This window comes from Maylandia zebra, linkage group LG23 (assembly GCF_041146795.1).
Source record: "Maylandia zebra isolate NMK-2024a linkage group LG23, Mzebra_GT3a, whole genome shotgun sequence".
Lineage (NCBI taxonomy): Eukaryota > Metazoa > Chordata > Actinopteri > Cichliformes > Cichlidae > Maylandia > Maylandia zebra.
The window spans coordinates 26,277,922-26,302,848 of record NC_135188.1 but is presented as its reverse complement, the minus strand read 5'-3'; the positions used below and the strand labels follow the sequence as shown (position 1 = coordinate 26,302,848).

At 40.1% G+C, this 24,927-nt stretch overlaps 1 protein-coding gene across 2 annotated transcripts; it reads left to right on the top strand.

The window, feature by feature from the left end:
• LOC101477880 (NGFI-A-binding protein 1) lies at positions 1-23,558 on the top strand. Of its 2 annotated transcripts, XM_076880141.1 has the most exons (9): positions 2-149; positions 441-540; positions 8,602-9,404; positions 9,493-9,626; positions 9,900-9,951; positions 11,984-12,103; positions 14,744-14,915; positions 19,660-19,812; positions 20,036-23,558. In XM_076880141.1, exons 3-9 carry the CDS (start codon positions 8,604-8,606, stop codon positions 20,110-20,112), a joined length of 1,509 nt encoding a protein of 502 aa, XP_076736256.1. In that variant the 5' UTR covers positions 2-149; positions 441-540; positions 8,602-8,603; the 3' UTR covers positions 20,113-23,558. The 2 variants fall into 2 exon arrangements, with proteins under 2 accessions (XP_004563372.1, XP_076736256.1); XM_004563315.5 differs by having other exon boundaries at positions 1-540.
• Positions 23,559-24,927: the final 1,369 nt, after the last annotated feature.

The window sequence follows — 24,927 nt, the reverse complement described above, 5'->3', positions numbered from 1 at the left end:
TGGGAGAGGACTCAAACACTCACTCACATACACTCACACACACACACACACACACGCATTCATCATCCTCGCACATACACACACACTCACACACACTCACTCACACACACTTTGGAGGAGGAAGAAGACGCACCGAAAGACGCACGAAGGTCAGCGGCTTTTTTACTCATATTCTGCGGTTTTTTCCCCTCCTTTCTCTTAACGGCAGTCGAGAGAGAAAAGTTTCCAGAAACAGAGAGGAGAGGAGAGTGGCTCGGTCTGAGCACGCAAACACAAGCAGGCGCGCTTCTTTTTGTCTGTGTGCGCCTTGGAGATAATTCTTGTCTTTATTCGTCTTTTGAATTTAGATTTTTTTTTCCTCTCTTTTGAATTTTACGCACTTCGCTGCTGCTGCGGGACCTCTCCTTTGCGGGTTTCTTTGTGCGCAAATTGACACTCAGGAGTGGTAGTGTGAAAAGAAGAAGAAGGAGGAGGAGAAGGAGAAAAGGGAAGACGAGGAACCGGACCAGGGCGGACCAGAGGGGGGCAAAAACTCACCAGGTAGGCTCAATTAAAGACGGTGACCGTGCATGTAACCTGCTGCTGCTAATAATAATAATAATAATAATGGTGATTGGAAATGTTTTGCAAAGACACATTTTATGATTTTTATTTTTTATTTTCTTGGAAATGCTTGCAGACATTACTGCATGTGCTTTAAAGTCAGCTTAAAAATTCTATGAGGGGACGTAAAAACAGCTCTAAAGTCATTTTTACGCGCTGTAGCAAAACTATCCGCCTGTGTTATAGCACTGTAGGGATAATAATATCCACATGAGCGGGAGGTAAACACAAACCAAAGCGCTAGTCCATTAGAAACCGTTTATTTATTTTTTTAAAAACGGGATGGGAATGCCTCTAAATAAACATTTATATCCAAATTTCTAGCATCCTATGCAGGGTGGGTTGGTTTGCGGAGAGTGTCACGAGAGTGTCAACGGACAAGTTGCTACAGGAATATTTGAGGAAAGAGCGAGAGGATCTCCGATGTATTGTGCGTCATTTTGTGCCGTTTTTAGCTGCTTCATCACTGGAGCGAATGCCGGGTTTGAGTGGCTCTTTTTTCACAAAGGGTTGGAGTAACATCCCAGACAGTCTGGCAGATGAGCTGATGGTTTCCAGGCCGCTCGGGTGATGATATCAAACAGTAGTTCTGGGAATTTCCTCCTGAATCACAGTGAAATCAAAGGATTTCTCAGCTCGCTGAGGGAGGACTGCTGCTTCTGCGTGGCACTTCACCTGGAAATCCACTCATCATGAATGCGTGTACATGTGTTTTGTGTGTGTGTGCCATTGTGGCAGCGCACGCCTCGTTTCTCCAGGTGAAAAGATCCAACTGGCAAAACTCGCTTTTGTGGAGCAGGACTTCACTTAAGATTCTGCCATTCACACACACGCATTCATCATCCTCGCGCACACAGACGCACACACACACACGCCTGCTGTGATGAAACTAGAGTAAGATGGCTGGGAGTGTTTGTGCAGATGGTTGAAAGAATTGACAACAAGTGGAACTGAAGCGGAGTGAATGAATTCAGTGTTTCTATTTGTAGGCACACAGCAGTGTAGAGGGACAGATAACCTTCTGCTGCTGAAAACACTTATTGAACAAGAAAACTCCTCTAATCATTTCATTGTTAGTTCATCTGGTGGTTATTCTCTTTTTTCTGAAAGGAGGCACGCTTCGTATTCATTTTACTATCTTACATCACCGAGAAAACCCCAAAGAAATCATCCTATACTGTTCAACTTTTACAGCTTTTGCTGCATTTAAGTCACAGCAGCTTAATGCCAAGGAACAGATGAGTAAAACACCTGAGTATATGATGATCTAGCAGGGTTGGGTCTTTTCACAGTCAATTTTATTTGTTTTTTGCCACTTTTTCCAACCTATCAGTCTAACAATAAAGCATCTGTGGGGCTAAGATGGTGGTAAATACCCATCTTAGGTTGGCGAGTGCCTCCTGAGCATCTGAAGGAGGATGAGTGGTTTTATCATTAATGCTAAAATGATAGGAGAGGCGTTCGTGTTCATCAGAAAATGAAACTTAATTTATATGTTAGTTATGTGGGGTGTGCAACATGCTTAACAGTGGACCTGAAAAATAATAACAATAATGAGTTTATCCTCAAATATTCCATTTCCTAAACCAACATTTAGAGAAAAAAAGCATGTGTATGTGGGGGTTAATGGGGTCAATTCTAAAGGCTCAAAATGTGGGTTCATTCTATCCCAGAAACATAATGATCATATCAGAAATACATAGACATGCAAATAGAGGCTATTTTCAGAAGTAAGTGAGCCCATGACCTTTACTCAACAAAATGACCTCAACACATGAGAGCAGCTCAGCCTATATGCTTGTGAAGTAAATTATTTTAAATGCAAAAAAGGGGGGAACCCATGGGAACAAATGAGTGTGGCGTGTTGCAAAAATAATGCAAGCCTGGACAACGTTTATTTAGTAAAGCCCTGAAAACTCGAGACAGCCCTTAATAAATCTGATGTTGCTAGCCATTTCTGGGTAAAAACGCTCCTTCAGGAGGAATCCCTTAGGTTTCTCCCTGGGTTGGGAATCGCATCTGTAACCGGAAGGTCGCCGGTTCGATCCCTGGGCTCTCTGTCCTGGTCGTTGTGTCCCTGGGCAAGACACTTTACCCTACTTGCCTACTGGTGTTGGCCAGAGGGGCCGATGGCGCGATATGGCAGCCTCGCTTCTGTCAGTCTGCCCCAGGGCAGCTGTGGCTACAACTGTAGCTGCCTCCACCAGTGTGTGAATGTGAGAGTGAATGAATAGTGGTATTGTAAAGCGCTTTGGGTGCCTTGAAAAGCGCTATATAAATCCAATCCATTATTATTATTATTATTGTTAAAAGGGAGTTTTTCCTCCCCACTGTCGCCAAGTGCTTGCTCATAGGGAGTTGTCCGATTCTTGGAGTTTCTCTCCGTTATTGTAGGGTCTTTACAATACAATGGTGTGATTTGGCTTTAAAATTGACTTGAACTGAAATTAACAAACACTGGAACATTCAGAGTTAAATGAGCAGTGTGGCTTTTTTAACCGGGCGTACATTCGAGTTTAACGTCGTTGCATGCAAACAAACACAGAAAGCTAAATACCAGCAATGTTTTCAGGGTTAGGGTTTTTTTGTTCTACCTGGTGGGTGGCTACAGAGGTATGGTTAGGCTAATATAAGCACAGATAGATGTAGGACAAGGGTCAAATTGGTAAATTCCCAGTTCATAGCCTAGAGCATGTCTGAGATTATCCATTTGCAACTGGAGGGTCATCATTAATGAGTTGCTGCATGGTTTCAGGTTAATCAATTTGAAAAAATCTTGAACAGAACAGAGAGGCCGACATTTACTAAAAAACACATGAATAAACTGGTACATGTATCAGCAAATCACATGCGGACAGCGGGATGTTGCTACAGTGCTTCTTCTGGCCTAATGCCTGATTGGTTGGTCACAGTCACATGGTGAGAATTTGCTCCTCAGAAAACTTTGCTTTAGGCCAAGTGGGCAGTGCTACACAACTGTAACCACATTACAGTTACTAATCAAACAGTTATGGTAAGTTCCTCAGTTATCTGCATGAGAGGCAGATAGAAAAAAAGGTGTCGAGCATGCCGTTTTCCCTAGACGAACTCCCGAACCAAGCAGCCAGAGCTGTATTTTCAAAAGTACGGCACGCAGCATCGTAGCCGCCCTTTTCTGCTTGTACCTCCTTCATTCGTAGAATCACTAAAGTGCTCTTTGGGCTGGTTTTCGGCTTTGTGTTCAGGATCAGGATGTAAGCTAGTTTAGGCTAGTTAACCGATGGCACATTTCCAAATAAGACATAAAAGAAGACACAAAATCAGCAACTGGGAATGAATAACTTCAGAGACTAGTCTACGATTAAGGTTGGGTTTTGTTTTGGGTAAAGAAATTGGATGTTGTTACCTTTCAGTCAAAGAGGATTTTCTGTTTTCCAGAAAGGCAAATATTTCATAAAAGAGGTGAAGGCTCACTGAACACTATCCCTAGATGGGTGACCTGGGTGACCTGGTAGATGTTACAAGATAAAAATGGAAAGTAATGTGTAAAACCAAACTCTTTTGTTTGTTTTTTTTTAAGTAGTGCCCATCGGACAGTCTGCCAACTTGTTTCTGGGAGCAGCGGGCAGTTTTTTCAGGGTTTCTATTCAAGATCCGGGCTAGGATTCCCAATCTATTAAGGCTTTTTAAAGAAGCTAATAATAACCTGATAGTAGGATGATTTTGAGACTGAGTTTGTGCTCACAGACTGTTCACCTGTTTGCAGCCAAATCCAGTTTTAATAGAACTCAGAATACAGGCGGAAACCAGAAAACTTCCAGAAGCAAAAATCCCTCGCCTACAGATTCACACACAGACGAGCAAAAGCTCTGAAGCGTCTGCAGGTTCAGAGTTGAATGAGCCAAATTACTCTAAAAATCTCAGGTTTTTATTGCACCTTTTCTCAGAGTACTAAATAATAACATTTCAAGAAAGAAAAAAACATCCTTATTCCAAGAATTAAATCAAATGTTGTGTGCAAGCTGCCAAATCAGGATGTTTTGAATCATAAATGAACCAAATCATTAAGATCAGTCATTTTTGCTGTTTTCATAAGATAAGAAGCTTGTGTAAGCGCTAAAACAAAAGCTCAAGAGTTCTTTGTGAACTCGAGCTTCATTTAGTTTCAGTTTTTGTCACATTTTGTTCACATTGAGCTTAAATAAACAAACCTTTTGTCATTGAAAGACTGGAAACAGTCACGTTTTCATGTGAAATTTTACTCTTGCTTTGACACAGTGATTGTTTTTTGCCGCGTCATTACTTTCTGTTAAAGCCGCCGTAGTTGTAAGGAAAGGCTAACGTAAACTCTTGAGGTGACATAAATGGAAAGCGAGCGCACTGAGAAGTTGTGCTCAGGAAACAACAAGCCTTTCTCGAGTTTCACATCACACGTTATATCCACATTTTTTAAAAGTTTTATAGTGAATGTGATGCAGACCTGTGAACTTAAATTACCTGTTATTACCGCCCGTAATCGTTCCTCCTTTTCCAACCGTCACTCCAGGAAAGACTATTTTTATTTTTTGGTTAAATGGAGAGATTTCTACAATCAGAAAGCACGTTGACCTGTTTGCAGCTGGAAGAAACAAGAAAAAAAAGGAGGCATCTTTCCTCTAGTCTAGACATGTTTACAGGTTTGCTGAGGGACACTGTTATTATTCAGTTGGTCATTTGTGTAGATGCTACAAAAGTTGTTATTCTAAACAGAATTTGTGAGTTTAAGATAAGGACGTGGAGTGGAAGTTTCAAAAGTTGTCTGATTCCGTTTTTAAAAAAAATATTATTTTTTTCCATTTATTGGGTTGTTTGCCTAAAACTCGTTTTTATAGAAGGAAACTGAGTTAGAGGAGCTCTTCTGGAGGTCACCTTGAGTGCCAGTGATCTCTGATATCTGTGTAGACTGAATAAATCCACGTATTTTAAAGAGGATGGTTTCAGTTTTCTGTCTTAGGCAGCTTTTGTCTTTCTCCCTGCTCACTCGACGCCTGCCTGCCTGGCTCCCTGGGCTGAGGCTCTCAGAGCCTATTCTGGGCGAGGCGAGCCCACCACCTACACATCCTGCAGGGGTGGAGAGAGGCATGTGGTCCTCCCAGTAACCCAGGCTCGCTGACTGCCACTCCTCTGTTAGCTGTAGGCCTCCGCAGAGCCTCACATGCACACAGGGAGAGTCGAAAAACAAGCCAGTTTCTGAGCTTCTCTCCTGTTTTCTCTGAGTTTGAGATGGCAAGTGACGAGATTCAATCATTTCTTTAAAATTAAAGGCCAAGCGAGCGTTGTCCTCAAAGGACGGCGAGTGGGCCCGCAGAAGACGTTTATTCACAGGGATTCACAGATGTTTGTAGACCCACATTTAGAGCTAAAGCAGCAATTTAAAAATGACATTTTTTGTACATTTTATTACTGTAATAACAAGTTTGAGAACAGAGTTTGCAAAGTGCTTTGGCAGGCGAGCTCAGAGGGCAAATTAGAATAGAAAAAACAACTAAAGTTAAGAAAAAGTTGTTTTTTTTTAAATAAAAACTACAAAACAAGAACTTAAAATGTCTGTAATAAATAACAATAAAAGATTAAAATAACAGTAAAATTAAAAAGACAGTAAACTGACAGTAAAATAACAACGTCACTTAAACAGCCCTGTAAAAATGTGTTATAACACTTACACAGTTGTGTGCACAATTCCTGTTTTCCCAGTTTTTAAAGCTATATCCATGTGATTTATAGCTTTCAGACGGAGAAAACAAACCACTGTTGTGTGTATATATGTGTATACACAAGAAAGCAAAGGGCATGACAGGATTGTAATTGTTGACAGGATTGTAATTGCAATAAATAATGCAATGCAATAAGTACTTTGTTGCAACGTATATATTTCTTGTACCTTCTCAGTGCAGATATTGTATGCTGGATGGGCAGGTTGTAGCAACCTACCTGTGATGTGTCTGATTTATTAGTATGCTAGACCATATCCAGGTATGATCACCAACATGTGCACCGTGTTTTCTCCACACTCATTTGATCAAGTTCAAATTTCCTCCACGCACTGGAGTTAAATCTTACACGTGTTCCAGTAAAGATTTCCATCTATCTACATGTGTTGTATGAATGCTACATACAAGAGTTATCTGCTCGTGCATTGGTCTGTAGATTCAAGTCTCCACTTTGGAGCAGGAGAAGGACTCACCGGAGGATCAGAGGCTGAAAACAGCCAACATTTCAGTGTGATGTCTCCCTGAATTTTAATTGTAAACCACACAGGGATCGAATATAGAGAAGCCAGGATTGGGTTGATGCAGTGCTATCAACTAAAACCAATAATAATGTTCATTCAAGCAAAATATGGCACAGAAGCTCAAGGATATTTGGAAAAAAAACACTAAATGAGCTGCCTACGCACCCGCATCTGCTGTTAATTATGATTTTACCTTGTTTTTTGATTGTGTTTTGGATGTTTAGTAAGTAAATTTCAGTTGTAGGTTTTAGTAGTTTTACTGGACTACTGTTGTTCATAATTATTATTTCACTTCATTTCTGCCCTTTTCTTTGGTTTTAACGTTTACTTCTTTATTTGAGACACTTGGATCGACGTAGGTTAGTTAAAGCAGGGCAAAGCGAAAGCTGTTTGTGGTTTCTGGCGGAAAAGTGGAGGCAGATTTCACCTATCCACGCACCTGTGGACTCCTGATAAACAGGAACCCTGCACATGCCAAGGATAACAAGTGCAGTCCAAATATAATTCCTGTGCATTGTTCTTAGAAATGTGTCTCCATGTCGGCTCACAGCAGCTAATTCAGATGAGCAATGGAGCCTCCAGTGAAAACAGTAAAAACTGCATATTTATTTTTACATTTCTTTTTTTCATCTTCACATTCTTCAGCTGTGAAGATTCAAGTGAAAAACTTGACTTCCGTTTTTTGTCTCCAAGGTCAAAAGTCCTCATGCTCTCTTTTCAGTTTTAGTGTCTGCTCATTGAGAGAAATTCACATGTTCCTGCTTTGTTGAGATTGACTGCTGATGATCTTAACAAAGCACTGAGTTAGTGTCATGTGAGCGCATCATTTTTTCCCCCTTTCTGTTTTCTCCTTAAAGGGCAAATTGGTGTTTCTCACCATTTGGCACTCAGCAGGAGGATTTCAGTCAGAACGTGACTGATTTGACATTTCTACATCTGAAGCATTTCAACGACTCGATCTTAGAGAACTACCACAATCTGTTATTGTTATCTTATGGAAGATTAAGATTAAGGAAGATTGTTTCCTGGTACGGAAGTCTAAAATTGCCAAAAGTAAAAATAAATGGGGGGATTGTATTTCAGTGGTTATTTACAGTTTTCAACAACAATTGGAGAATGCTTTTAAAAAATTAAACAAACAAATAAAGCAGAAAAAACACAAATTATTGACTGTAAAATTGCAGGGTGTAGCTTTAGCTTATTATACCCACACATTTTACAGAGTATAATCTAAATGGTGGCACTTTTATAACTAAATTTCACCAGAAACAAAAAAGAAAGAAAATATTAATTTGTATTAATGCCTCTGTTTATATATTATTTTTCACTATTTGTTTTTCTATTGTTTTTTATTTATTTCTTTTTATTTATGTCTTTTTAATTTTGACAGTGTCAGTCCTCCGTACAACTGAACCAATTAGTAATAATATGTAAATAATACAGTATAAAAATCATCACAAATAACATATTTAATTGCTGATATTTATTTATTATTATTTGGATCAATGCCTCAATCGTTATTAGTTTTGCAATATTTATGTGGCACCTTCAATTTGGAGGTGGGGGGGTGGATTTGGCACTTTTGGCCCTCCACACATTCATCTTCCCACTATATTAATAGGTTATAATAACTGTTCATCCAATCGTGGTATTTTTTTTTTTTTTCAGATCAATATCTCATGTGTGACTGTTTGTTAGCTTAGCTTAGTGCCTGAGTGACCTTTGGCCTTCTGTTTGTCGTCTCTTAGGTATGGCAGCGGTGTTGCCGAGAACCCTGGGTGAGCTGCAGCTCTACAGGATCCTGCAGCGGGCAAACTTGCTCTACTACTACGAGGCCTTCATCCAGCAGGGCGGTGACGACGTGCAGCAGCTCTGCGAGGCCGGCGAGGAGGAGTTCTTGGAGATCATGGCCCTCGTCGGCATGGCCAGCAAGCCGCTGCACGTGCGCCGCCTGCAGAAGGCACTGCGAGACTGGGTCACCAACCCCGCCATCTTTAACCAGCCCCTCACCTCGCTGCCCGTGTGCAGCATCCCCGTGTACAAACTGCCCGAGGGCTCACCCACGCTGCTCAGCGCTCAGGACCGCGCCAGTACCGCCAGCGTCAAGATGCCCAAAGCCATCGCCGCCGCCTGCTCTGACCCGGGGAAGCTGGACGTGGCAAGGGACAAAGTGTCGGCCGGATCACCACTGCAGGGCAGCAGCGAGGTGAGGTTCTGGTCGGGCCACAGCAATGATAGCGAGCACAGCCTGTCTCCGTCAGACCTCGGCTCCCCATCTTCGCCCAGAGAGGCTTTAGAAGCTCTGGACGCAGCCGCTGTCCAGTCGGTCATGGAGTGTGTGGACAGAATGGCGCCTGGCCTCCCAAAGGCGGACCTGGCTGAGGTAAAAGAGCAGCTGAAGAACAACAAGAAGCTAGGAAAGATGATCGGACACATCTTTGAAATGAGCGATGATGATCCGCGAAGGGAGGAGGAGATCCGGAAGTACAGCGCCATCTATGGACGCTTTGACTCCAAGAGGAGGGACGGCAAGCACCTGACGCTTCACGAAGTGGGTGAATGCATATTTTTCTGGTTAATGTTGTCCTGTGGGGGTCTTCCTGTGTAACCTGATTTATCTGTACATGTGTGTCCCACAGCTGACGGTGAACGAAGCGGCGGCACAGCTCTGCATGAGGGACATGGCTCTGTTGACACGCCGCGACGAGCTGTTCGGACTCGCCCGGCAGATTTCCAGGGAGGTCACCTACAAATACACCTACCGCACCAGCAAGTAAGAGCCCCTTTTCCTTACTGAAGCCGACTTCAGATTTAAGTTGTTTGGTTTTAAAGCTAAAATGAGCCGACAGTGTCTGGACTACACATGTGACCATCTGTCTAAGCCCATCATGAATCACGTGTTCACATTTCTTAGCGTTTGTGATGCTTTCATTTTTAAAAAGCTTTCCCCAGGTAAATTGTCAGCTCAGCGAATTCTCGGCATAAAAACTGGATGTCAGTGGTTGCAATGGAACTGACATGTGTGCATTATGACTTTTCTCTGCAGGTCTCGCTGTGGAGACCGAGACGAGCCGTCACCTAAAAGAATTAAAACAGAGGTATGGTCAGATTTTTTTCAATTTGCGTCTTGATTTCAACATTTGTCAAATATTTTTGGGCTTTACTGAGATGTCTCTATTTCCTTTAAACTATCAAGAGACTGTCCTAACTCTGGAGTGTTCCTCCAAGCTAAAAAAGCTTCTCAGACTCTCCATGGTGTTCATTAGTTTTCCTTGTTCGATTTTAAAATTTACTGATATCCAAAAATCACTATCTGACATGATTTTAATATTTAAAAGGTGCTTCATACTGTAATTTAAACACCCTAAAATATTACAGAAGAACCAGAAAGAACCTCAGCTATCACATAATCCAATATTAGTAGCACTTGGCGACTGTGGGGAGGAAGAACCACCCTTTAACAGGAAGAGGCAATGAGAAATTCAGGAAAGATCTATTTTTTTTGTTGGAATAAAAGGTTTTAACTTGTTTTGTCCTAACTGATTGCAACCTGAATAGCTTCTGAACAGTTTCTGGACCCCTCAGGGGTTGTCTTCTACCAAACAGTCATTTTAAAATGAGAAAGTAATCCCTACGAAATGTTTCCTATTCATTAAATTCACCAGTTTATTTGAAAACATGATGACCGGAACTGCCTTGCTGGCTAATTTTCAGTATTTACAATGTGTGAAATGTAAAGATGTGGCCAGCTGGAGCTCCTCTGCAAGACTTTTTCAGGAACATTAAGGGCGAATCAGCATCACCATTGAATAGAGTACAAAGGACTCTCAGTGCTCCTCTCCTGACACAGTTGACTGAGAGAGTTGTCTTTGAATAGCTCCTCTCAGCGTGTAGACCTCTGATCGAAAACATGTGGCGGACGCACACTCGGCTGGGACCTCGGAGCTGCAGATAAGCCGACACCTGCTCACAAAAACTACTCTGAGCTCTTAAAGATGGGGGAATTTCTGCAGAAATCCACAGTGAGAAAAAATTCCCCCGAGTCTGTTAATAAACAAATCAAAGGAATTTGTATTGTGTAAGCTTTGATAAACCCAATAACCAAAATAAGTAGCAAGAAATAGCAGCAATACTAGTTCTTCTTTTAAATAAATAAGCTTTATTAGTGTGTTATTAATTAGTTTTTAAATTGTAACGTGAAAGAAAATAGTTGCAATTATTTATATGTTGACAAAATAAGTTCAAACTAATTAATAACAGAGTAAAACGCTTCTTAGCGACTTTATTCATTTTAATAAAATCTGCCTCCAGAAATGATATTTCTTATTTTAATTGTTTAATTGTTCTTTTCTATTAAAATGTTCTCTATATTGCCTGGAGTTTTCATTAATATTATCATTTTTAAAACCAGAACAAGCCTTGAACAGCGTCAGTGTATTTTGTGCAAATTTAACCTCTAAAAATTCTTATAAATTTGTCTTTGACCTGCTGCTCTGTTGCTCTGCTGTATACAGTTTCATGTGCTCAGTGAAGGGTGAAACATAAAACTAACCGTTAAATGTTATTTAAAAAATATCAGCCACAAATTGGATGTCAGTTCAAAAAAACACTTTCGTGCTTTGAAAATATTCCCCTAAGGTAGCTTTGCATGAATCACAGTTTAAAATAATCCATCTTTATATCATACTGAGCCTCGTTGATTTAGCTCCTCCCCCTTCAAGCCAACTTTCTTTTGATTGGCTACCACTCCCAAACAGAAGATTTAAAAAGCAGGTGGGTGGAGCATATAAGGAATTCCCTCTTACTGACATCATAAAAACCCATGAGTAGAAAAAACTGTTTGTGTGTTTGGAGCAGCTTTTAAAGAGTTCGGCTCATGGGGATTACCTGCACATACACTGACCTCATTATACTTTACCTGTGTGACTGACACTTCACCAAGATGTTAGCTGTCAGTTGCAGGGTTGAGATTTGTAGTTTCATACTAAAACACCATATTTTCTTGACTACTGAGAGAAACTCAATTTCTTCTTGGCTCTGAGAACCAACCAGAACCTTCAAATGAATCTTAAAGAAACAATAAAATGGAAACCCAAAACATGTATACGTGTTTGTCTGTCACACCAACAGGAGAACTTCTTCGACATCCAGGAGGCGCTGCAGGCCATCCACATGCGACAGGAGATGCTGAGGGAGCAACTGGCGTGCGCCAAGTCGAAAGGAGAGGAAACCGTTGGACGAAATCTGCAGGTAGCCATAACAAACACTTGCCATCTCAATTCCAGAGAAGCAGCTGTTATTTTGAAGCCTAAAGAGTTTATAAAAAAGTGGCTAAATCTACTGCAGTGGTGATCATTCAAAAAGGCTGTTTCCTAAGAGCAGACGTCAGCACTTTGTATTTCTTTTCCTCATCTGGATGTCTTTTGAGGTTGATCGCCCAGAGTTGTCTTATTGGAACGACTGTCGTTCCTCACCATGTCGCCAGATGTTTGAGGCAGTCCTAGTTAGACTCTTCACTGGTTTCCACGCCGCTGCTGCTGCTGTTCATAATTAGAGCCGGAGTGTAGGAGGACAGCTTTATGATCACTCATTAGCCAGAAAACATTTCAGCGCCTGCTCCCTATGTGAACACATGTGGCCTAACGTATATGTACTCCAGCTGATCACTCAGTGTTTGTTACACCCGTCACGCTGATGTGATTTCCACAAACAGCATTCAGGAGAAGAAGAGATTTCACGGTTGTGTTCGCACGGCAGGCCTCTCTGAACTGCTGCTTGTCTCTCCGTGCATGGACGTGTCCTGCAGTAATTTAAAGTGACAGAGATGTGCCGACTGACAGCAACCACGCTGCGCTGTTGTTTGTCAGACTTCACTTCGCTGAAGCTCATTTAAGGAGGTCATTTTCCTGCTTTCAAGCTCTTTCCCCGGGTTGGTTTAACGCACCCAAGAGGCAGATGCAGGGGGCAAAAGTTCACCCTCAGTCAGGTCACTCGGATTTAGGTCAAACCTCAAAGCAGTTCAGATATATCGCACATGCCGTTTACCTTACAGGTCTGAACCCTCACACGGGTGGATGACAGGATTAAAAAAGGATCTAGAAATCTTCATCGTGCTTCATAGTCATCCTCTAGGTATTATCTATTATAAATGAAGCAAAAAAAACCTCAGAAAGCGTTTTCTCTCTTTTCTACTTAACCTGCATGTTAAATAAGTACAATATCAGAAACTAGAAGGTAATAACTTTGAAATTAAGACACTGCATTTATCAAAAAGAATAAAATTCAGCAAAAATCGGTGGATTTTAAAGGATTTATTCATATGTATCAATTAATCTGTGTATGAAGGTAAAACTGGTTTAACCTCAGATGCTTCTTCGTGCTCTCACAGCTTGTTTAGCAATTATATGCAGAGGTGTAGCTAAAGAGGGGGAGCTGGGGTGGCCTTGGTGCCCACCTATAATTATACCAGAGCAACCATGTGTGGAAGTTACAGCGATTGTAGGTGTTGATTCTCTTTTTAAGGAAAATCTGTGTTGTCCTCCTTACAAAATATTACAAATGTCAAGTCACATAATAATATGCAATGAAAGCAAATTTGAAACAACAACAAAAAAAAAGTTTTTTAAGTTGAGAAGAATAAATGAGTTCGTTTTGCCTGTCGTTCGCGACTCCCTATGTGTGAGATGTTTTCTTAACTTCTACCACTCAGTAAACTAAAACACTGGGTTAGCTCGCCGTTAAATCTCATGCTTCAGGCGAGCCGCTATATTGTTAGAGGGCAGCGATGTCTCCTGATGCACATTTATGAAGGCAGTAAGTTTATCCACGACTAAATAGTTTTAACTGGTTTGTTTTTTATTTCCCACGGAGCCTCCCCACCTCCACCGACTGGTTTTTGTGCCTGGAGAAAATCCTGGAAACGCCCGTGTGTGTGACCATGACCTTTTCCCCAACGGTCTGAGTGTCACTGTATTTACTTGAGTCATTATTTCTGTAGTTGGTATTAGCAATAACTGAAGGTTAAATTTATAGTGAAAAATTCCTGCCATTATGCGTTAACTCCTACTTTAATGAAGATTTAAACTTAAACTGATACTTTGATTATATTTTAAAATGTAAAAAGGCTAATTATGTTTAATTATGAAAGGTCTAAAATTTAAGAATGAGGCCCAAATCTATTGGATTTAACACTGTTTCTTTTTTGTTTTAGAGATTACTTGTAATCCTAATCCAACAGTTACAAGTAATTTGCACTTAAAATGTCCTTTATTTCTTAAAGGTGCATTGAATTCCTCTTTTGTTTATTTTATAACATTGGAACAAAGTCCACATTGTGGTTGGTACTTGATTAAAAGTTTCTTTGAAGATTTTTAAACCAAGAACTGGATTTAAATTTTTTTGTTCTCACGTTCAAGGTCGTCTTTACGTGCACCTCTGGACCGTACTAGTTTGTATTTTTACCTGTTAAAGACCAGTAAAGCTCAGAATCCACTTTTTTATCTACCTATAATGTCTCAGCAGATCCATTTATCACAGTCTTACTGAGAGTCCACAGATGAAAGTCACATCTTCATATGAAAGCTTGTATTTTCTAACATCTAGCACAGGGGTCTCCAACTTCAATCCTCGATTGCTACTGTCCTGCAGCTTTTAGATGCATCCTTGTTCCAACACACCTGAATCACATGAATAGCTTGTTACCAGGCCTTTGCCAAACTTGATGGCATGCTGAAGAGGTAATTCCACCATCTGATTCAACTGTGTTGGAGTAAGGACAGTAGTAGAACAGTAGCTCTCGAGGACTGGAGTTGGAGACCCCTGATCGAGAGACTGCAGAAGATATTTTTACCCACAGTTCATATCTGACTGCTCTTTGTTTGTGTCCACCAGATGCAATTGGAGCGTCTGCTGGCGAGGCAGATGGAGATCCTGCAGGATGCCGCTGTCCAGGAACGACTCCAGGCTCTGGACTGGAGGATCCCCCCCGCCGCCTTAAAGTACCTCAACAATGCACAGAACACCAACGGAAACGCAGCCGTTGACGCCAGCAGAGACAGCCAAGGTAGGGCGGCCGTTAACAGAGGCGTGTTTCACCCCCACTGTTAGATATGTACTATTACAAAAACATAAGGAATGAATTCAAATGTGACATGGAAATGAGGCTACATTTTAAAAAGGGATGAAGATAAAAACCACCCACGGCCCTCATGAAATCCCGCCGTCTTTGATGCTTATCAGCGGAAACCTGAACTTATCAAAACATTTCTGGTCGCAACAGGCACACCTCCTCAGTAAGAGGTCATACTTGTCAGTACAGCCGATAACAACACAATTAAAATTACACAACAAAGGAATTTAAAAAGGTGGAGTCTTTTAAAATTTTTATGATGCCTCGCTTTGGTTTGTGCAAGGAGAAAATACTTTTGACTCCAAACCAGTCAATCCAACGTTTAAGGTGCGATCATAAAGTTAAAGGACTCTGGCATTTAAATGTTTCTGTGAAGTTTACCAAACATTTCTCTTGAAGCATATTATTATCTAGTAATAAATCTCCCAGGACGTGCGAAAGACGATCCTGACTGAATAATGAGGTTAGATGCAACTCTGAAAGCAAACTGAAACTCAGGAATATTAAAAAAAAGAGCCCCAAACCGCTTCCAGTAAACCATAAATCTGTTTTTCTGTCACATATTAGCGGAAGAAAAGCTTTTTTTATGCAAAACTGCCCATGACGGCTTCAGCAAAAGCATAAATCTCCACTCTGTTGCAGTATTTTTAGCACCTTTTGCTAGTTGTTGTTGGTCTTAATCACAGTTGGAAGCAAAAGGAGTAAATCTCAGAGTAAGTAACTTTGACCTGATTGTTTTTACCCCTTGCCATTCACTGGAAATGTTCTTTTTTTTTTTAAATCTATGGCTGCATCCACTAAAAGAAGATCCAGCCAAAAACAAACCTTTAATATAAAAACACCCAGAACTGATTTCCAGTAAATTAAAAACTCTATATTTGTTTGGCTTTTTCAAGTATTTTTAGTATCTTTTGTTGGTTGTGGCTGGCTCACTGGTGCCCCCTGTGTCTAATCAAGAGAAAACACCTAGTGTTTTTTTTCCTTGCTTTTTTCCTTTGTAGCTTCCTTGGTAGTTTATATGTTTAGTGTATGATAATCTCCAATAAATGGAGACTATGCTGGGCATTTTTTCTGTCTATGAGCTAAAAAATATAATTTAATAATATACTAATAGTTTAATAACATGTTAAGTCACTCACATCTGTTTTCAGCAAAACATAAACCTCATATTTGTGTGGCGTGTTCGAGTCTTTTTAGATTCCTGCGCGATTGTTATAGTTGGCTCAATGTTGCCCCCTGTGTCCAGTTAAAAGAAAGCACCCAGCACGTCTTTCCTTGGTAATTTTTATATTTTCGTTTTGAAACATAACTGAACAAAAGTTGCCTGGCTAATTTTCAGATTTTTAAAACTGATAACAGTGTAGTGATTTAATATGTGATATTCAGGTTTTTGCTCTTATCGACTTTGCATGGATCAGCTGTTGTGTTTGTTGCAATCCAAGCACATGCTTACCCTAAGTTGCACCGGACCTCTGGTGGACAAACTGTGCAAAATCAACACTCAAAAAAATGGTTTAAGTGGGTTTCTGTCGTCTCGTCTTTTTATATTTTTAAAGTTTCTGGTCACATCACCAAATATATAATATAAATCAGTCCGTTTTTTTTGTTAAACATCTCAGGAGTTGAACCCGGCCGCTCTCAGTCATATGGCATGTGGTCATCCGCTCAACGCACTGAGCTAAACTGGCGCCCAGTCAGTTTTTTGTGATTAATGAGCAGAGATCAAAAAGCTTGAGTCTAGAAAAACATATCCCTTTTTTGGCTTGTCTAAGCATTATTAGCATCTTTTCTTGTTTTTGTTTTGTTTTAGTGACTCACTGCTGCCCCTTGTGTCCAGTCAAGAGAAAACACCCAGCTGGGGTTTTGTTTTTGAGCCAAATCTTTGCTCTTTGTTGGTCTTTAAGCTGAATAGAGGCCGACATTCTTGGAGTGCACCAAGTAATTTGCAGACATGCTTCATGTCATAAATGTCACAGGATGCGTGGATGGAAACAACACCTATAGGTGCTGATTTTCCACACCCGGCCGCCGTGGCAGCTGTCACCTTTTATTTTGTATTTTTTCTTCATCTCCATTTGCTCCCACTCCGATTTCTCAAACAGAGAGGTGGTGGGGGGGGGGGGGGGGGGGGGGGGGTGCATCATTATTCAGGATCTTACTTCTCCTCCGGGCCTCATCTCATTTTTATCCTTTTCCTCCCTCACCCACTCCCGACAGCTCATTATATCGCTGTTCCCACAAATCCCACAATGCACCTGTAATTATCACGCCCACACCTGTTTACCTCCAGCCAGTTGCCTGGAGGGGGGCGTCTCTATCTCTCTCTCGCTGTTTACTTCTCTCTCTCTCTCCTCCCCCTCTTCTTCTCTGCTCTCCTTTCTTATTTTCTTCTTCTTCCCCCCTTCTGTCATTTTTCTTCTCCTGCAGGTTTCCTTTTTATTCTCTCGTTCTCTGCCCCTTTATGTTTTATTCCACTGGGATAAAACCCTGAAATTTAACAACAAACTGCTCAGTAGAAGCACCTCTTCTTTTGCATTTTTTAAAATGAAAAACAATAAGAAATGTTGAGTGTTAATGCTGGGAATTTTAAACAGCGTGGATGCTGAGATAGTTTTTAAAAAGTTGGCTTTCAATAAAACAGTTGATTTATCTGTAGAGGCTTAAGGATTAAATCATGGGGTACATGCAGCGTCCATCCTGGCTTTCCATCATTTGAGATTTGACTGCAGCTCTTTTAATTTCATCATCTTCCTACACAATAATTTAATGGCACCCAGCTCCTTAAATTTCCATAAGAGCAATAGAGACTTGTATGGCCAATAAGGCAAGTCTGTTTCACCTAATTTGAAAAGAAGAAAGAAAATAACTGCAGCTTCTGACCGTTTGAGCTAAAACATCTGGATATTTTTAGATATTTTGCAGATTTTCTGGAAGGTTAGATGAAACATGGCATCCTTGCAAAGTCAGGCTAAAAGCAACACTTGGAGCAGCTGCTGGTCTGCGAAATATACTTTTTCTAGCAGAGCTAAAATAACCAAAACTAGGAAGTCTGTATGTCATGTCATGTTATAATAGCAGACCTCATTATAAGGGTATAATTAACCTCAGTCTACTGCATATTTATTTGGTAATCAAACAGTGATGTTATATTAATCAATTAGTTAATTTTAGTAAATGACTTTGTTAGAGTCACTGCATTACACTGTTTGTACAAACTCAGCATTGTACAAATAGTGTATAAAGTACATTTGGTTGCTTAACAAAGCTTTTATTGTGAAACATTTTCGGAAACATGCATTCATTTTCTTAACAGCTTATTTAATTTGGGGTCTCATGATCAGGGGGTACAGCCGTCACAGGCCGAGAGGCGGACATCCTCAACATGCTGAAGAAATAAATGTCAGACTTACTTTTTTTTAAGAAACATGACAAAAAGAGAGAGAAATGACACATACAGAGAAGTGAGGAAGACAATCAGACAGGCAGAGATGGAGATTTATGATGATGAACATTTAATGATCCTGTCAGGTAGCTTACAGTTTACTCTAATGTACTGTGATTACATCAAACACCACTGTTTATAATGTCTCTGGATAAACTATTTAAACCTGAATATGTTAGTTGTAACAGCAAATGTATTATTTTACACACTATGTGTGACACCGCCTTAAAAATGAAAGTGAAAAGCTGCAGTGTCACTGTCCTCTAAGTTTATGCAGTGCCTTTTTTATACAGTCATCGGAGATTACACAGACAGTGTAAACACTTCATATGAAGTCCAGCTGAACAGGCTCAGACAGAAGTAAATCTTTACGACGCCTCGCTTACCTTCTTCTTATTAAAGCTCGTCTACCCTCCAAAGAAAAGAAAAGGACCTTTATATCTATTTCAGCTTAATTGAATAATTTTATCCCAAAAACAGAACTCTATCTCCTTTTTTGGAAAAAGTGCATGGAAACTTTAGAAAGCAGGAAATATATGAAAGGCCATATCTTTTAGTACAGCACATGTTGTGTGATTGAAAGCTGCACTATTAGCAAATAGCTACAAAAATGACAAAGTCATCTGGCTCTAATGTCACATTTCTTTGTATTGTGTGTAAAATTCATACCTTATACATGATAAAATATCAGCAAAACAATCCCAAGACAGGAGGCTAATGTGCATATAAACAACTAAATAACAGCTGCATTGGGCACGAGCAGTCGAATGTGGTGGAAAATACTGTCACAGCTTCCCCTCATCCACCCTTTTCTCCTCCGTCTTTGTTTCTTTTTTGTCTCTCAGGGGGAATAAAAGGCAAACATGAGGGATCAGCAGCTTAACACACACACAAACACACTCATTTTGTTGCCACTGGGAATATTGAACATGTAAAACAAAGCTGGTGTTACATCAAACATCTGGGCTGATGTTGACTTCTATCCCAGTGGATTTACTTTAGCTTAATCTCAGAGATAGTAGGTGAAATTTTCATTTTGTACTGGGCTGTTGCTTACTGAATATTTTTTATGTCACTATTGGTTGTTATTCCCTGAAATTCCTGGTGAAAATAGTGGCGAAGAGGGCAGTTATAAAAAACTGTTTAAGGTACTTTAAAGGTTCTTTAGCTCACTTTTCTTTGAGAAACTGATTGGGAAAGCTAACTGTTTTTGCCTTTATTTTTTACTTTTTCCAGATGAACGACCAATAAACTTGCGGGTGGTAAGTCAGAACATGCAGGAAGGCGACCTCCCACTGGGCAAGCAGCTAGCCAATGAACTGAAGCGCCATCACAACCACATCAACAGCAACAACAGCAACACAGATGAGACCAAAACACCAGCAATAGGTTAGTGATGGCGACTAACCTGAAATGATATTCATACAAAAAATGTAATGATTTTTCAAATGAGCAGGAAGTTAAAAGGCTGTGCCTTACTCAAAGACACTTTGGACAAGATTTAAGCTCATGGAAGGATACATACAACAAAAGTGTTTTACAGTAACCGCTCTGCAGGACTTGTTTGTTATTATGAAGCTCTTTGCTGATGACATTCTCCTTTTTCCTTCAGAAAATGGAACGTCACAGCGGGCGTCCACGAACGCAGAGAAGAAGACCATCAAGTCAGAGCCTGAAGACTCCACATAGTGCCTCCCGCCTCACCATTCGACACCCCCCCCCCCCCCCCCCCCCCACTTCATTCTACTCACACTTGACAGTATGCAGTTACTATCCATCAATAGATACTAAGCAAGCACAGACACAGTAGAGCCTTAACAACCAATGTTGCCTCATGAATAGCATTTATTTTTCTTTGATTTAGTATGTTTGTTTCTTTGTTTTCAAAGGTATCTGCCAAAGCACCTAAAGAGCATTTTGAGAAGTTCTTCAGTGCTCTCTGGTCTTTGTCTGTTGATTAGTTGTACACATTAGATGTACCTGTAATTTAAGAGTAATCTGTTGCAGACATTTGTGTCCTCTTTACCTCTGCCTTGGTGTTGGTTTTCCTGCTTTTTTTGGACAGCCAGAGTGCAGGCTGTGATGCTGGGGCTGAATCTTAACTCACGCGTAGATTCAAAGATGGGGGAAAAAGCTAATTTCTGGAAAACTTTTGCCATGGTGCTGTAAGTTTAGCTTCTTGATAACACTTTATATTTCCCAAATCTGAAAGAGAATGTTATCAGATTTGGCATTTATTTATTAAATATTTAACAACCATGTTTTTGAAAACTTTCTATAGTCTAAATGAATTGGAAAAGACATTCGTGGTCCCCAGAGGACGAATCTCAGGCCTTGTTCAGGCTGCTAGCTCAAATCTGTTCAGAATTTGGAAAATAAAAACTCATGAAATTTGATTATTCCAAACAGGGCCACACCCCATTTGGAGGTTCCTTAAAATGAGGGATTTAAGTAGACTTTCAAAAGCTAATTTTGGGCTAATCTCACCTCATTGTTGTTAACGCTTTATAAAAGTAATATTTAAAGGCGATCACATCTGTGCCAAAACTCAGGATAAATAGCTAAATATTTTATGTGTCGTGTCTGAGTATTTTATTCAGTATATGTAGGAATCGGAATTTCAGTGAGTCAGTCAGTTACCTACTTTGGTCAATATCTCTGGACTAGCATCAAATTTTGACATTCATACTCCCCAGAAGATGAATAAGGGGGCACATCTACACAGCTAGTTAATTTTTTTGACATTTGCAGTTTAGTTTTTAGAAAGTCTGACTAGCAACAAGAGAAGAAAAAAAAGAAGAAACACCACGCTTCTATTCAGCCGGCAGATCTATGTTCCTGCCCTCACCTATGTTCTGGTGAGGGCCAAAGGAGCTCAATCAATTGGGGGGAGCTCAGAGTAGCGAAAAGAGCGAATTGAGCTGGTTCATTTGACCTGGATAGCTCTTGGACTTCTAGGTAAAGTGTTTTAGGCACATCCTCCTGGAATGAAGCCCTGGGTTAGACCCAGGTCATGCTGAAGAGATTTTATCTCTTGACATTTGCAGTCTGAATAAAGTCAAAAAAAGCTCTATAACAAGGAGATAAAGTAGCACAAATTTTGAGACAAACGTTTTTGTTGTTCATGACATAAATTACACTTAGCTCCTTCCCATCACGTTCAGCTGCTTTTGTATTTAGTGCTTTTTAGCAAGATGGTGGCTTAATGTCACTGTGACCACTTTAGTTGCTAATACTAGCATTTAGCTCAAAGCAACACACATACAGGGTGTCTCTAAATCAGTGTAATACTAAACAGAAGCTAACAAGACATCCATAAACCTTCTAAAGTCTAAAAATGACCAAACATGAAAACATAACTTTTTTTTATTGTAACATATGTTAAAGTAGCATTTTAAGATAAAAGTGATAAAGGTAGATTTTTTTTCATGACTTTAGAAGCAAAGCTTAACTTTTTAGAATAACAAGAAGTTGTTTTTTTTTTTAAATGTATTTATTTTTTTTATTTTAGCTGCGTTTAGCTTGTGTCATCTTTTGAGCCTCCGTCACTCTCCCAATCCTAACGTAGGTGTCTGCATACTGTAACTTGAAACAAAGGTGTAAGTACTGTAGGGAGACTGAGTTAAGATACAGCCCCTGTAGCAGTTCCTATTTGTTTATTGTGTTTTTCATTTTTTTATCGTTCACTTCAAATTGGGAAACTGGCGAGGTGGGATTAATCCTCCCTGCCTCGCTCTTGTCTTGTGTATATTTATGGGATGGGAGGTAATTTAAAAAGAGGATGTACAAGAGCTGTTGTGGAGTAGCACCAGGGGACCTCTGTCATCCGTCTTGGCAGAATGGCTGGGCTGGCATGCCAGAGGCCGAGCTAATTGGTTCATTTCACTTTGTAATTTAGCAAAACACTGCTGTTGAACCAAAACCACGCATCTGCAAACAGGGAGTATTTCAGGAATAAAAAGATGCCTGTGAGGTTTTTTAGAACAGATCCAACAAGCTCCCAGCAGCCCCATGGGTTAAGGAAAAATTTTCTGAAGACAGAATTAAAATCTTGCAGGTTTTGTTTTTTTATTTTAATTTCAACAGCAGCTGGGGGGGGGAGGAAAACTCCTGTTTGCTGCTGCTGTGCGTGGAGCAGCAGCCTGGGTCTGTAAATAGTACCGTGATAACAAATAGTGCTAGCCTAATCTCTCAAACCAGGGTTTTTCCTTTGTCGAGTGTAACTCTGCTGTAGATTTTGGTGTCAATACAATGTTTATGTATGTAGAGCAAAAACATTTAAAAACAAAGAAAAAGAAATCTTTTAAGTGTCACTGAGGAAAAAAAATACAACCACGTGAACCTGTCTGGTATATAAAAAACATGCTTTACATGATGATAATGTTGTTAGCCTTAGCTCTTAACAGTGTTTAATCCACCTGTGATGGCCATCGGTGCATATTTCAAATGTGTTTTTGCTGTTTAGAGGTAGATACATAACAATTAAGTGTTCGCTGTGTTTTTACGTGTTCGCCACATTGTGTAAATATGTCTGTTTGGTCCGAGATGATGATGATGATGACGTCCAGACAGTTTTTGGTCAGACTCTTACCCTGCCCCCCTCTACAGATAGTTTTAGTCTCACTCGGCGTAACGACAGGCCAATGCAATATTTATGTAAGTAATAAGTCTATTTGCATTTATATGGATTCATCTTTTTTGTGCTCAGTAACTGTATGTCTGTCATCAGGGTGGGAAATGTTTGTGTTGTCTCGCTTTTAGTGCACAGAGCACCATGTTTGTATTTAAAGACATCATTCTCCTTTCACAAAAACTCCATGAGGTGGTTTTGTTTTAACTAGCAAAGACTTGGGCTTGTAAAAAAAAAAATTATATATATATATATACATATATATATCGCTTGGGAATTTTTTGTTTTATTTTGTTTTTTCCCAGCCCGATCGGCTCAAACACTGGCCTGGTTGGCGTGACTGTCGCATGTCTGAGCTGCCGTCTCACTGATCACCCTTCTCCTCACTGTTTATTGTAAAGTGATAGATTAGGCTTCACCTAGTTATGCACCTGTTTTTTAAACACTAATATATTTTATTTGTTATACAGCACATAAACATTAAACTTTATTTTTTTGAACTCTATTGTGTGGCGAGTTCTGTGATCAATGTCGTCCAAATCCGGTTTGAACCTGATCGTGAAAGGTATGCCTGCATCTGTGGGATGGTCCTGGGACTTCACTATTATAACTGATCGTCTGCCCATTTGCCAGAGACTTGCTGAATTCCCTTGAAAAAAAAAACTGATGTTGGCCCAAAACTTGAGCTTATTGTCAGCCATAATACTCAAAGTATATCACAATGCCTCCATTACTTGTTGCGCCTGAAATACTGCTGACCTTTAAAATTAAATAAAATTTTTACTATTATTTTTGAAAGGTTCTTATTGTTTATTGCAATGTTTGAAAATAGTTGAAAAGGTTCTAAAATTAGTTCAAGGTAACAGCTTCCATGTGGTGCGTTGAAGCGATATCAACTGTTGTTAAAAAAGGGCAAGGCTGCAATTTCATGCAATACCACTCAGAACCACAAGGCAGTGCGATGAGTCACGGGGTCAGCACCAGAGCAACTCACTTTGGTTCTTTCATTTAAATAAAAACATAAAAGAACAAGAACAACAAAAAAAATAGTAGAGATGAATGCTGCCACTTTTATATCCTTCACCAGCCCACTTAAAAACCCCAAAATCCCATGGGCCCCACCAAATCTTCACCACCCAACAGGGAGTCCCGGCCTACACTTTTGGAATCACTGCGCTAAGATACTGTTTATCCAAAAATTAATTTAAGCTTGGGTACTATAGTGCAGTCGAGTTTGAGTTTTTAACACTTTCATTACCAAATCGTATCACTTGGTTTGATATTTTTAGTTCCAAAAGTGGATCAGAATTCAGTTCAGGGAGCACAGTGACCTGTTTGGCCGGTCCATAACAAGAAACTCATTAAGAACACATCCTTATTTATAACCGCAGACCCTCTTTAGTAAATGTGGAGTAGCTGAAAAGAAATATTAAAAGTTTAAAGGAGCACACATCTGAAACACTCAGTAGTGGCAAAATGCTGGCCCCTGGTGGTGAAAGGTTAGTAGGGTAATGATAAACAGTACCTTTAACCTGCATTCTTTCCAATGGCCAGCAGGGGGCGACTCCTCTGTAAGTCTGATTGCATAGAAGTCTATGATGAAAAAAACACTGCTTTTCTCTTAATCTGTGACCTCAGTAAATGCTTTCCTCATGAGTTTATGGTAAACATTGTCCTAATCAGAGGAAACTGAACCGCCCTCTTGCCCAAATATGGTCGCCTCTGAGTGAAACTGAAACTCCTGGTAATTAAAAAGAAGCATACTTAAAAAAATAAGCCCTCTTAAGAAACTTTGGCATGTTCACGCACACACCAAAAACAGCATTTTGAGCCATTGCTTAAGGCAGAATAAGAAGGTATGTGACTAATGAGGC